The sequence below is a fragment of the Nomascus leucogenys genome, chromosome 22a (assembly GCF_006542625.1).
Source record: "Nomascus leucogenys isolate Asia chromosome 22a, Asia_NLE_v1, whole genome shotgun sequence".
NCBI lineage: Eukaryota > Metazoa > Chordata > Mammalia > Primates > Hylobatidae > Nomascus > Nomascus leucogenys.
In genome coordinates this window covers 130833187-130848122 of record NC_044402.1, presented here as the reverse complement: position 1 = coordinate 130848122, position 14936 = coordinate 130833187, and the positions used below count along the sequence as shown (strand labels likewise).

The 14936-nt window shown below is 41.2% G+C and overlaps 1 protein-coding gene across 1 annotated transcript in view; it reads left to right on the top strand.

Annotated features, from left to right (window-relative positions):
• SP110 (SP110 nuclear body protein) overlaps positions 1-14936 on the top strand; it is a 42172-nt gene extending 27236 nt beyond the window's left edge. Inside the window, 5 exon segments of the mRNA XM_030802388.1 lie at positions 5283-5432; positions 7781-7849; positions 13147-13245; positions 13729-13871; positions 14687-14936. Of these exon segments, the coding sequence (XP_030658248.1) occupies positions 5283-5432; positions 7781-7849; positions 13147-13245; positions 13729-13871; positions 14687-14746 (521 nt within the window). The 3' untranslated portion in view covers positions 14747-14936.

Genomic DNA, 14936 nt, shown 5'->3' with positions numbered 1-14936 from the left:
TCCCCCTTATCATTTTTATTCTATTTGATTCTTCTATCTCTTCTTTATTAATATGGCTAGTGATCTATTTTGTTAATTTTTTCAAAAAACCAGCTCCTGGATTCGTTGATTTTTGGAGGGTTTTTCATGTCTCTATCTCCTTCAATTTTTCTCTGATCTTACTTATTTCTTGTCTTCTGCTAGCTTTTGGATTAGCTTGCTCTTGTGTCTCTAGCTCTTTTAATTATGGTGTTAGGGTGTCCATTTGAGATCTTTCTAGCTTCCTGATGTGGGCATTTAGTGCTACAAGTTTACCTGTTAACACTGCTTTAGCTGTGTCCCAGAGATTCTGGTATATTGTCTCTACATTCTTCATAGAATTAGAAAAAAAAACTATTTTAAATTTCATATGGAATCAAAGAAGATTCCATAAAGCTAGGACAATCCTAAGCAAAAAGAACAAAGCTGGATGCGTCACACTACCTGACTTCAAACAATATGACAAGGCTACGGTAACCAAAACAGCACAGTACCAGTACCAAAACAGACATATAGACCATGGAGCAGAACAGAGACCTCAGAAATAACACGACACATCTACAACCATCTGATCTTCAACAAACCTGACAAAAGCAAGCAATGGCAAAAGGATTCCCCATTTAATAAATGGTGCCAGGAAAACTGGCTATCCATATGCAGAAAACTGAAACTGGACCCCCTCCTCACATCTTATACAAAAAATAACTCAAGATGGATTAAAGACTTAAATGTAAAACCCAAAACCATAAAAACTCTAGAAGAAAACTGAAGCAATATCATTCAAGACATAGGCATGGGCAAAGTCTTCATGACAAAAAAGCCAAAAGCTATTGCAACAAAAGCCAAAATTGACAAATGGGAATTAATTAAACTAAAGAGCTACTGCACAGCAAAAGAAACTAGAAATAGAGTGAACAGGCAACCTACAGAATGGGAGAAAAATTTTGCAATCCACCCATCTGACAAAGGTTTAATATCCAGAATTTACAAGGAACTTAAACATATTTACAAGAAAAAAACAAACAACCCCATCAAAAACTGGGCAAAGAATATGAACAGACACTTCTCAAAAAAAAAAACAAAACATTTACGTGGCCAACAAACATATGGAAAAACGCTCAACATCACTGATCATCAGGAAAATGCAAATCAAAACTGCAATGAGAGACCGTCTCATGCCAGTCAGAATGACAATTATTAAGAAGTCAGAAAACAATAGATTCTGGTGAGGCTGTGGAGAAATAGGAATACTTTTACACTGTTGGTGGGAGTGTAAATTAGTTCAACCATCGTGGAAGACAGTGTGGTGATTCCTCAAGGATCTAGAACCAGAAATACCATTTGACACAGCAATCTCATTACTGGGTATATATCCAAAGGAATATAAATCATTCTACTGTAAAGACACATGCACACATATGTTTATCACAGCAGTATTTACAATAGCAAAGATGTGGAACCAACCCAAATGCCCATCAATGATAGACTGGATAAAGAATATGTGGTACATATACACCATGGAATACTATGCAGCCATAAAAATAATGAGATCATGTCCTTTGCAGGTACATGGATGAAGCTGGAACCCATCATCCTTAGCAAAGTAACACAGGAACAGAAAACCAAACACGACATGTTCTCACTTATAAGTGGGAGTTGATCATTGAGAACACATGGACACAGAGAGGGGAACAACACACACCAGGGCCTGTTGGGGGGTGGGTGGTGAGGGGAGGGAACTTAGAGTATGGGTCAATAGGTGCAGCAAACCACCATGGCACATGTATACCTATGTAAGAAACCTGCACGTTCTGTGCATGTATCCCATTTAGGGGGGTTTCTCAGACCACAGTGGAATAAAACTAGAAATCAACTCCAAAATGAAATTTCAAAACCATAACAAATAAATGGAAATTAAATAATCCGCTCCTGAATGATTTATGGGTTAACACTGAAATTAAGATGGAAATTAGAAAATTATTTGAAATGAACAGTAACAGTGACATAAATTAGCAAAACTTCTAGGATACAGCAAAAGCAGTGCTTTTAAGAGGAAAGTTCATAGCACTAAATGCCTACATCAAAAAGTCTGAAAGATCACAAATTGACAACCTAATGTCATGCCTAAAGGAACTAGAGAAACCCAAAGATAGCAGAAAAAAAGAAAAATGAGAGCAGAATGAAATAAAATTGAAACAAAAAATAAAAAAGATCAATTAAACAAAAATCTGGTTCTTTGAAAAGATAAACAAAATTGATAGAACATTAGCCAGAGTAACCAAAAAAAGAAGAGAGAAGTTTCAAATAAACTCAACTAGAAATGAAACTGGAGACATTACGACTGACACCACAGAAATACAAAAGATCATTCAAGACTACTATGAACACCTCTATGCACAAAAACTAGAAAAATCTAGAGGAAATGAATAAATTCCTGGAAACATACACCCCTCCTAGATTAAATTGGGAAAAAATAGAAACTATGAACAGACAAATAACAAACTGTGAGACTGAATCCAACAGCCCATCAAAAATATAATACACCATGATCAAATGGATTTAATCCCATGGATTTAAGGATGGTTTAACACGTGCAAGTCAGTAATGTGGTACGTCGCAAAAACAGAATTAAAAACCATAGATCATTTTAATAGATGCAGAAAAAACATTTGATAAAATCCAGCATCCCTTTAGATAAAGATCCTCAACAAACTAGGCATAGAAGAGGCTTACCTCAAAGTTATAAAAGCCATATATGACAATCCCACAGCCAACATGATACTTAATGGGAAAAAGTCTAATGCATTCCCCCTGAGAACTGGAACAAGAAAAGGATGCCCATTTTCACCACTTCTATTCAACATAGTACTAGCAGTCCTAGCCAGGACAATCAGAAAAGAGAAAGAAATAAATGACATCCAAATTGGAAAAGAAATCAAAGTATCACTGTTCACTGATTATATGATCGTATACCTAGAAAACCCTAAAGACTCCTTCAGAAGACTCCTAGATTTGATAAATGAATCCAGTAAAGTCTCAGGTTACAAAATGAAATGTACACAAATTAGCACTGCTATACACCTACAGTGACCAAGCTGTGAATCAAATCAAGAACTCAATCCCTTTTAAAACAACTTCAACAAAATAAAATAAAATAAAATACCTAGGAATATACTTATCCAAGGAGATGAAAGATTTCTACAGGAATAACTACAAAACACTGCTGAAAGAAATCATAGATGACACAAACATGTAGAAACACATCCCATGCTCATGGATTGGAAGAATCAATATGAAAATGATCACACTGCCCGAGGCAATCTACAGATTGAATGGAATTCTTATCAAAATACCAACATCATTTTTCACAGAACTAGAAAAAAAATCTTAAAATTCATATGGAACCCAAAAAGAGCCTGCAAAGCCAAAGCAATCCTAAGCAAAAAGAACAAATCTGGAGGCATCACATTACCAGACTTAAAATTATACTACAAGGCTATAGTTACCAAAACAGCATGATACTGTTATAAAAATAGATACATAGACCAATGGAACAGAATAGAGAACTCAGAAATAAAGCCAAATACTTACAACCAACTGATCTTTGACAAAGCATACAAAAACATAAATTGGGGAAATGACACCCTATTTAATAAATGGTGCTGGGAAAACTGGCTAGCCACATGTAAAAGAATGAAACTGGATCCCTACTTCCCACCTTATACAAAAATTAACTCAAGATAGATCAAAAATTTAAACCTAAAACCTGAAACCAGAAAAATTCTATAAGAAAACCTAGGAAAAACTCTTCTGGACATTGGCCTAGGCAAAGAATTCATGACTGAGACCCCAAAAGCAAATGCAACAAAAACAAAAATAAATAAATGGGACTTAATTAAACTGAAAAGCTTCTTCATAGCAAAGGAAATAAACATCAGAGTAAACAGACAACCCACAGAATGGGAGAAAATATTTGCAAATTATGCATCCAACAAAGAATTAATATCCAGCATCTACAAGAAACTCAAACATTACAGAAAAAAAAATCCCATCAAAAAGTGGGCAAATGACATAAATAGACATATTTCAAAAGAAATATGTATGGTATACAAATGGCCAACAAACATCTGAAAAAATGCTCAACATCACTAATCATCAGGGAAATGAAGATTAAAACCACAATGAGATACCACCTAACTCCTGCAAGAATGGCCATTATTAAGAAGTCACAAAAAAAATAGATGTTGACATGGATGTGGTGAAAAGGGAATGTTTATACACTGCTGGTGGGAGTGCAAATTAGTACAACCTCTATGGAAAACAGTATGGAGATTTCTTAAAGAACTAAAAGTAGATCTACCATTCAATCCAGCAACCCCACTACTAAGTATCAACCCAAAGGAAAATAAGTCATTATATCAAGAAGACACCTGCACACATATTTATTGCTACATAATTCACAATTGTAAAGATAGGGAACCAACCTGAGTGCCCATTGACCAATGAATGTGTAAAGAAAAGGTAGTATATATACACCATGGTGTACTACTCAACCATAAAAAAGAACGAAATAATGTCTTTTGCAGCAACTTAAATGGAGCTGGAGGCCATTATTCTAAGTGAGGTAATGGAATGGAAAACCAAATACTGTATGTTCTCACTTATAAGTGGGAGCTAAGATATTAGTACTCAAAGGCATACAGAGTGATATAATGGATTATGATTATGGAGACTCAGAAGGGGGGGCAGGGAGGAGAGGGAATAAAAAACTATGTATTGGGTACAATGTACACTACTCAGACGAAGAGTGCACTAAAGTCTCAGACTTTGCCATTATATAATTCATCCATGTAACCAAAAACCACTTGTACCCCAAAAGCTATTGAAATAAAAACAAATTAAAAGGAAAAATACATTTAATATTTTCAAAACTTTAGTGGCCACTAAACATTCATTCAGCAATGGAGTGTAAGGTGTGGGCCAGGTATCTGTCCTAGGTCCTGGGAACTCAGCAGTGAGCAAGACAGACACAAATCCCTACACTAGTGGAGCTTGTGTTCTAATTGATACACCTATAATTACTAAACAAAATGAGGACTTGAAAAAGAGAAATAGAAGGAAGTATTATGAGTCTGGGGGAGAAGAAAGATACACACAAGAAAAGAGAGAATTATAGAGAAATGGCAAGATAACTCCTGAAAGGGTAGGGGCTGGGAACATGAGAAGGGAACTCACTAAACTATTCACAAGTCTATTTGGTCCAGGGGCAACCTCACCTGGGCATGGCATCCAAGAGGAGCTCCGAGTGGTGGATAAGGTGACTCAAAGGAAAGACGACTCAACCTGGAACTCAAAGGTCATGATGAGAGTCCAAAAGGCAAGAACTGAATGTGCCCGAAAGTCCGGATCGAAAGGTAAGGCTAATGATGGAATCTGCTATTTGAATAGCTCAATGTAGGGGAGTCTCTTGGAGCAGTACAGGGTCAGATAGATATGTAAAGTCAATAGTAGAAGGAGGGAGACGTACAGACAAGAGGGACATGAAGACAGAGCACGGATTTGTTGATGTGACAGTGATTGTTGGAAGAAGTGTTCTCGGGGTGCAGTTCACCTTGGCTTTGCCATGTGGATTGACATGACTACTCCCCACCGTCTGCTGTTTTCATTTCTGTTATTAGAGTCGCCACTACTCTCTTGAGTTTGGGAGACTCCTTTCTGGTTCTGGCCAACCCAGTCTTGGAAGTGGCACCAATCCTCAAAGTGGACACATTTGCAGGACTGATTTTTATGTTTCATTTTTAGAAATGAAGTTGCTTGGTCAAGTCTGCATTTTTAAATTAGGACATATTTGTTGTCAAATTGCCTAAATTGTCTGTTTATACTCCCATTAACATCATATAGACACCCTTTCCCTCCACTTTCACCAACACTAGAAATAACAAGATGTGTCTATGATGACGGCCAAAGGTGAAGAGTGATATTCCACCGGTGTTTCCCTTTGAATTTCTTTTCACTTGGCAGGTGATCAAACATGCTGTGGTAGCTTGTATTACGGTTCTCCAGTGTTCCAGTGCCCCACCTCCTCAGAAGTCCACAGCCCTGCCCTGTGGACTCAGGAATGCCCATGTGATAACTTAGCGAAAGAAATGTGGACCCAAGTTAGAGAGCCACTTTCAGGCCACGGCTTTAAGAGCCCCTTTGTCTTCTTTCTCTCTGCCCAAGACCAGGGATGTTCTAGACAGAGGCTGCTCTTTCTGCAGGAGCCATGAGTGTCAGTAATGTAGGGCTGAGCCTCATCTAATTTATGATGAACAAACAGCATGAGAGAGAAGTAAACCTTTGTCATTGCAAACCAGAGCTTGGCAAATTGTTTCCAAAAAGGACCAGAAGATGCAGCTACTCGACTCTGCCTTTGTAGCGTGACAGCAGCCAGAGGCAAATACGTAAACAAATGGGCGTGGCTGTATTCCAATAAAACTTTATTTACATAAACAGGCAGTAGGCCAATTTGGCCCTTAGACCATAGTTTGGTGACAACTGTAATAAACCACTGAGATTTGGGAGGATCGTGAATTACTACAGCATTACCTAGCCTATCTTTACCAATTTACCTGTTTTTTAAATAAATTCGACATTGGAATTTTTTCTTTTGAGGGTCATCTGTTTGAATTTGCCCGTTTTTCTATAGGACTGGCCTTTTTTGTTTGTTTGTTTAATCCGTTAGGGAAATTAACCCTTTGTTATAATTATTACAGTTTTTCTGATTTGGTTTCTATCTTTGAACTTAAGAAGCCTTTGGTTGTGGAGCCATTTGCTTAGTTAGATAGACAAATCAGTTTACCTTTAGCAGTATGGTTTATGCCAGAGTTTCTCATTATTGACATTTTGGACTGAATAATTCTTTGCTTTGGAGGCTGTCCTATGTGTCATGGGATGTTTAGCAACATCTCTGGCCTCTACCCATTAGATGCCAGTAGCACCTGCATCCCAGTTCTGACAAACAAAAAGATTTCCAAACATTGCCAGATATCCCCTGAGAGCAAAATCACCCAAAGTTAACCACTGCTTTATGCCCATTACTTCCTCCTTAAAAAGCCCTTCCTATGTGATATTTATAAGGCCGTACAGTAGCCCCCCTTTATAAGCAGTTTTTTTTCCATGACTTCAGTTACCTGAAGTCAACTGCAGTTTGAAAATATTAAATGGAAAGTTCCAGAAATAAACAACTTGTAAGTTAAAAATGATGCGCTGTTCTGAGCAGCGTGACAAAGTCTTGCACCATTCTGCTGTATCCCACTCGGGGATGTGAATCATCCCTTGGTCCAGTGTGTCCTGCTGTATACGCAGCCCACCCATCAGTCACTTAGTAGCTATCTTGGTTATCAGATTGAAGAAACATAGTATCTGCAGGGGTGGGCACTACCCGTGGTTTCAGGCATCCACTGGAGGGCTTGAAACATATGCCCTGTGGATAAGGGGGGACTCCTGTACATCCCTTTATTCTAGTATTTGTAGTAAATGTATCGACATATATTAATGAGTGGAAATTTGGCCTCTGTAGTATTTTTAGCTTTTCTGTCTACTAACATGAGCTTGCTGTATTTCCTTAGTCAATGCTACAAGGAAGTCCTTTCATAAGGACTCATGTAACTTGTCTCTCCAAACTGGTAGAAAAACAGGAAAAAATACTTTAAGATTGTTAACCTATGAGGCTTATAAATCTATGTTTGTAGCTGTAAGTGATTATTAATTCTGTTTTTAGAAAAGAAAAAGCAGAAAGATATCTGTTCAAGTTCAAAAAGGAAATTTCAGAAAAATATTCACTGAAGAAGTAAGCGAGCAAGCCACAGCGCCTCCCCGTTGGGCTCCCCAGAGCCCTGGCCTCTGCTGAAGGCTCCACTCGCCCTCTCCTTCTCCTCTCTCCCTTCTTCCACTGTCCTTGTCCTTCTCCTCTAAAGTTGTTCTCCACCCTCATGGGTACCAGCTGAATTGGGTGCATCAGGAGTGCTGCCAGCCTAACCCACCCCCTTGTGCATGGTGGCTATTTCCATACTTGGAGGGATTCTTTAACACAGAGCTATACAAAGACCCAAAGATGATTAAGGATGATTACTAAACCCTTAAGTCAGATTCTAAAATAAACTTCTATGTCTTCCATTCTAGGAATTAAAGGAAACCCTTATTCAAGCACGGCCTGACAGTGTTCTCATTCCTTTTCCTGTGCTGGTTGGGACCCTGGGCTTGCTTCAGCCTCTCTGCACCCTCAGTCCTCTTTGCATCTCTGTCCTCTCCCTCCCACTCCTCTTCTTGCATTTATTTTTCTTCTGCTTTTAAACCTCACTTCTTCAGCATCATTTCTTGTCACCTCTCTTCCTTTTTTAGGCTCCAGCCACATTGGCCCTTTTTATTCATTATCAAAGTATAATAGGTGCTACCCAAGGTGAGGTCCCCAGACTGGTGCCATCTACAAGCATGTTGGTTGCAGGTCTACGAGAATAAGGAGCTTGTAAACGAACTGTGATGCTAAGCACACTGTTTTCATAGCAAGATTCCTCAGTGGAGACAACAGTGCATTGATTCTGATCAAGCCCCTGTCGCATTGTGGGCTGAAGCACTGAGTAGCACTGGTGTATGTGCTTGCAGAAAAGGCATGTATCCTAAGAGTACAGCTTGATGGATTCACACACACAGAAAAAGCACCCGCATACCCAGCACACAGCTCAAGACACAGGATGTCACCAGCACCCATAAACCACCACTACCCATGTCTCTAGGGTCACACCAGCCTGATTCCTCACAGCATAGGTCATCAGATACTGAATGCTCCCACCTCCTTCCTGCTCAGGGCCTCCTCACATGAGCCTCCCAGCTCACCCACCCAACCCCAAAGCTAATTCCCTTATCCTCCTCCCCGAGACCTCACCTTTTTAAAAAAAATTTAAGTTCCAGGATACATGTGCAGGATGTGCAGGTTTGTTACATAGGTAAATGTGTGCTATGGTGGTTTGCTGCACCTATCAACCCATCCCCTAGGTATTAAGCCCAACATGCATTAGCTATTTATCCTGGTGCTCTCCCTCCTGCTCCCCTGACAGGCCCCAGTGTGTGCTGTTCCCCTCCCTGTGTCCATGTGTTCTCATTGTTTAACTCCCACTTATAAGTGAGAACATGCGGTGTTTAGTTTTCTGTTCCTGCATTAGTTTGCTGAGGATAATGGCTTCCAGCTCTAATCATGCCCCTGCAAAGGACATGACCGTTTTCCTTTTTATGGCTGCATAGTATTCCATGGTGTATATGTACCATATATTCTTTATCCAGTCTATAATTGATGGATATTTAGGTTGAGCCCATGTCTTTGCTATTGTGAATAGTGCTGCAGTGAACATACACATGCATGTATATTTATAATAGAATGATTTATATTCCTTTGGGTGTATATCCAGTAATGGGATTGCTTGCTGAGTCAAATGGTATTTCTGGTTCTAGGTCTTTGAGGAATTGCTATGAGGTCTTTCACAATGGTTAAACTAATTTACATTCCCACCAACAGTATAAAAGTGTTCCTATTTCTCCACAGCCTTGCCAGCATCTGTTGTTTCTTAACTTTTTGATAATCGCCATTCTGACTGGCATGAGATGGTATCTCATTGTGGTTTTGACTTGCAGTTCTCTAATGCTCAGTGATGTGGAGCTTTTTCTCATATGTTTATTGGCTGCATAAATGTCTTCTTTTGAGAAGTGTCTGTTCATGTCCTTTGCCCACTTTATAAAGGTGTTGTTTTTTTCTTGTAAGTTTGTTTAAGTTCCTTGTAAATTCTGGATATTAGACCTTTGCCCTCAGACCTCACCTTAAATGTCACTTCCACAGGGAAGCATTCTCTCTCCCAGCAGGTAGGGGTGGGTCTCCCTGACACGCCCTTGTGGAGACCTGCATTTTTTCTTCATGGCACTTATTTTAACTGTGATGAATGATCTGTGCACAGCCTGTTCACGTCACGTGAGGTCAGTAAGTGGATGGGTCTTGTGCATTGCTGTATGTCCAGCTCCCCATGCCTCACACAGCTGGTACTTCTTCATCAAGTATGAATACCAGTATCTGGGCCTATCTGATGCATGTGTGTGAGTTAGAAAAAGGTGCCCCTTCCTCAATTCACTACCTCATCTGTCAGAGCCAGTTCTTGAAACCAAACCCTTTTCTGCCTTCTGCTGGAAAATTGTTGTACTAAGCAGGTAAACTGATTCTGTTTCTAATATGAATTAGAGCACCCCTTAAAGGTGGAGTCCTTGCTCAGGGCACAACCCATACAACTTTATGCAGAGGTCCTGATAACCATATAAATGTGTACATTACTTCACAGTTGGCAAAGAACTTTGATCTACATTTTGCCATTTAATTACCATAATAAGTGAGTGTGAGCCCATTTTACAGATTCAATTAAAGGGCAAAAGACTTGAATGAGCTAAAATCAATCTATGTGTTCCAATTTCAAGCCCTTTATCCTCTACACTAAAAATGTAAATGAACCCAGAAAGCACCTACTCTCAAACACTGGTGGAGGCAGGAGCCCCGGTAAACGTTGACAGTTGTCCCTCAACATCAGTTTCTTCTCCCTTCTGCACTGTAACTTCTCATTAAATGCAGAGTATCTGTGCTGTTGTTGCTTGTATGATGTGCAGTCTCATGGCATTTCTGATGATGTGGAAAGAGCACTAGATACTGGGTCTGGCATGTGTAAATTCCAGTGCCAGCTCCACCTCATGTAATATGGTGACCACCGGCAATTCTCTCTCCACATCTGAGCCCAAGTCCCTCATCTATAAAATGGGGACAGTCATTGCCTTCTCATTCTTACACATTGTTGTGCAGATAGATGACACAGTGCATCTGCTGCTCTTACTGTTTCCTTGACTATCACTTTTCCTCCCACTGCCCCATCTCCGCCCCGCATCATCCCCTCCCTAGACCCCTCACGTATACATCATAGAGCTCCCAAATCATTCCCCAGGCCTGTGGTCTTTCCATGCATAATTTCCACCTTGCGCTTCTTCCCCACGTTCTGTAGGAATTCCTGGAGTTGGTCTTCTGGATTATGAATTCGTTTTCTACTATGCCACTATTCCTCATCTCGATTAGGCTTTTCTTCTTAGTTTTCTCCACCTTGCTTTTCCTTTCCCTGAGCTCTCTGTTCTCTAATTGCTTGCTTTTCACAGCAGGCTCCTCATTGTTTGCTCATGCTTCCTAATGGGGACCTAAATTCACCGCTGCTGCAGCTCACCTTACAAACAAGCCTGCTGATGTTAGAGAGCCCCAGGCATCCCCCACTGGGTTCCTGGGGCCGCAGGGTTCCATCCTTCAAGGCCTGGTTGGTAAGATGAGTAGGTGAGGCTGAGCCAGACTCAGCACTATTAGGAACAGGCTGCCCTCAGGCATAGGACAGTTGGCTTTGGAAGTCCTCGGGTCTAAAGGCACCACCTCACTTGATGGCCTGCCTCCACTGGGTAAGGAAGGGACTGATGTTTGTCCCCATGACTCTGCACGTCGGCTTGCTACCTGTGGCCCCCAAAGCCACCCCCTGCTCCCTCATCTGCTTGTGAATGTGTTTGGGACATTTTTGTTCCCTAAAGCTATATTCACCACAGGGAATTAGAGAAGACATTTCTATGGAGACAGAGAAGTGTAGAAGGTCCCCAGAGCTGTGCTAATCTCCCTCAAGGTTTGCCATAATGGTCCAGAGTCACCTGGAGCTCTGCCTTTCACTCACATTAGGAACCTGCGGCAGCAAATTTCCCACTCAAATTTGATAACAGTAATGCACGCTTAGGTAATCCTTCTAGTAAGTTGCAGAGCCAGGATTACAAGCCCCTCCCACCCCCACCTCTCCCCGCCCCCTAGTCTGGCTCCCAAGGCCACGCTCTCATCTGCTGTTCCATATTTACTGACTTGAGTCTAGAGACAAATGGTGGAGCTGGCCACTCCATGCAAGAGGGCTGACTGTTGAAACAAAGTTTTTCCCACCCTAAGTTCCCACAGCCCCCCTACCCTCCACTCCCATGCCTAGCCTTGCTGCCAGCCCCCGCTCCTGTGAGGCCAGGCATCCTGTAGGGTTCTGTCAGGGGATCACGTCCTCACTTCTCAGGGTCCCTCCTCTCTCAGTCTCAATCTATCTGCCTTGTGTCTTTCCGGAGAAATGAATGGCTTCTTCGCCACTGATACTGTTCCTTCCTCTTTCCATCAATGCTCTTGTTTTGCCATTTGTTTTCCTTTAGCTCTTTCAATAACTGTTTGAGGCAAGGGAGAGAGTTGGACCAGATGTTCTCCTAGATTCATTTTAGGGGTAAAATCCTCTGTAACTCAACATAAGACATGGACAGCCCCTTCATTTCTCCCCAGAGAAACAGCCCCTGTTGTCTCTCTTTAATGAATTCACCCATAGTGAGGTTGGAGGGGAAGGCAGCAGGAATTGCTGAGATTTATTTTAAATCCTCTTGCAACTGCTTCTCCTGAATCTAAACTCTGGATTTCTACCCAGGTGTTCCGAGTTTCCAGACCGCTCCATGAGCAACTGGGAAATTAGTTCAAAGCTTTCCAGGATTTTCTTTTCTTCATCAAGGAAGAAGCAGGGAAGCAATAAAATGAAAAGAAACAACAAATAATTAACACTGACACCATCCCCTCAGTGCCAGCCACCTCACTCACCCAAGTCTTCATTTGAGTCGGAAATAAGATTATAAATGAAGATTTTTTTTTCCTCTGGCAACATGAATGCAAAGAAACATTTTAGGTAGGCAACTTCCATCAGCACAGAGAGATCAGCAGGATGCTTATAGAAGACTATTCAGTGACAGCCAATTCACTTGCAAATTAAGACACATTCACTGAAGATGCCCTACATGTTCTACTAAAAATTTTTTTTTTTTTTATATAGTGTTGGTGGTGGTGGTGGTGGTTTGTTGCAGGCCACTGTGTACACATAGCTTATCTGTCACTCGAGACAAAAGAGTTCCTGCAAACTAACCAGAGAATGTTCCCCAATACCCTGTACATTATTGGAATTCATGGAGGGGAGAATTCAAAAGGAAGATGGAATGAAGACTGAATAACACGAAACTGTTCTCTTCTACTTTAAGGAAAACCCAAAAGTGACACTGTGGATTTTCACTGTTCTAAGCTCCCTGTGACCTGTGGTGAGGCGAAAGGGATTTTATATAAGAAGAAAATGAAACACGGTGAGTTCCTTGGTCTTCTGCTGTTTGGAATCCCTAGATGAAGGACTCACTAGAAGGGAGGAAAATACCTGTGTGTGTAATTGAGATCAGGAGATGGATCCTGCTAGCTAGACTGCAGAAGAAACGCTTCTTAGGAAGGAATTTCCAAACTCTTCCACATCATGGTATTTCTGGCAATCAGGCCCTCCACTCCCACCTGGAAGTCACCCATGGGCCCTGCTGTACTGACAGCCATGTCCTTGCTGCATGTAGGCACTACACGAATGCAAATTCTGTCCCACTCCCTCACCATTCAGTCAGGCTTTAGGGCTGACTTCAGTCCAAGAGAAGAGGCCCGCAGACTCCCCTGCTACTGCTTCCACCTCACAGAGGAAGTCTCTCTTGACCTGGAAAGGTAGAAGGCCACAATTAGGATGAAGAGGTTCAGGGTGAATTCACAGAGGATGGGGGTAGATCCAAGAATGGGCTGTCCTTTTCTTACAGGATCCTTAATGAAGTGCATTCAGAATGAAGATGGAACTTGGTTAACACCAAATGAATTTGAAATTGAAGGAAAAGGAAGAAACGCAAAGAACTGGAAACGGAATATACGTTGTGGAGGAACGACCCTAGGAGAGCTGCTGAAGGTATTATAATGACAAGGGACAGATAGGTGACAGGTTTAAATCCTTGAAGGAGAAGTGGAGCTTTAAGAGCAGAAATGTGAAGAGCTCCCGTTAGGATTCAACAGCATGATTTATAAGGAGTTAAATGTGCATAGAAAAAAAATTGTGGGTGACAAAGTTAGGAGCACAGATTGTTCCTGATGGTGGAGAACTTTAAATGCAAGTAAAGGAGTCCAGGAACTTTAAATGCTGGCAGAGGGCTTTGAGGTCAAGAGAGATGTAAGAAGCTAAAAAGAAACTAGCTGAAGACAGATGCCTGCAACCACTCCCCTGCATCCTCTACCTGACACCTACTCAAGGCCCAGCTCATCTGGCCCCCCTGCAGCATTTCCAGGCTGCCCAGTCCATGGTCTGTCTCTCTGCTGCATGTCCACAGCACACTATTCCTGTCCTGAGAACAACTAGTATCTATGATCCCAGGACCCAACACAAGGCGCCTCTCAGCAACACTCAAGAAATTATCACTAGGATGAAATCATAAAGATTTTAATCTAGAGAGGGAGAAATGGAAGGAGAAAGGAATGGATGGGAAAGGGTAAGAAAGAAGAACTTGGGTCATGGGTTTGAGTGACAGGGGAAAAAGTGATTTTATCACTAAGTGAGGTCCAGAAGAAAAACTGACTGGGGGAGGGAGCTAATTTTTCTTTTTGACTTCTTGGGTTTGAGATCCAGTGTGATGTCTGAGTACAGATATTCACTAGGAAGTGGGAAGGCCAGTATCTACAAAAGTAAAACCTCCAGAATAACCTCATTCATTGACTCCTTCTGTCTTTCAGAATGGACTTGTGCTCTGTCCTCCAAGAATAAATCTCAAGAGAGAGGTAAATAGCAAGTGAATTTCTACTACCCTCTCAGTCACCATGTTGCAGACTTTCCCTGTCTGGAGGCTCACCTTAGAGCTTCTGAGTTTCCCAGCTCTGAGTCACCTCCACATTTGGGCATGGCATCTTCAAAACAATTAATTTTCGTAGTTAATTTGGGATGGGGAAGCAAATGACTCTAAAATAAAAATTAAATGAAAAAGCT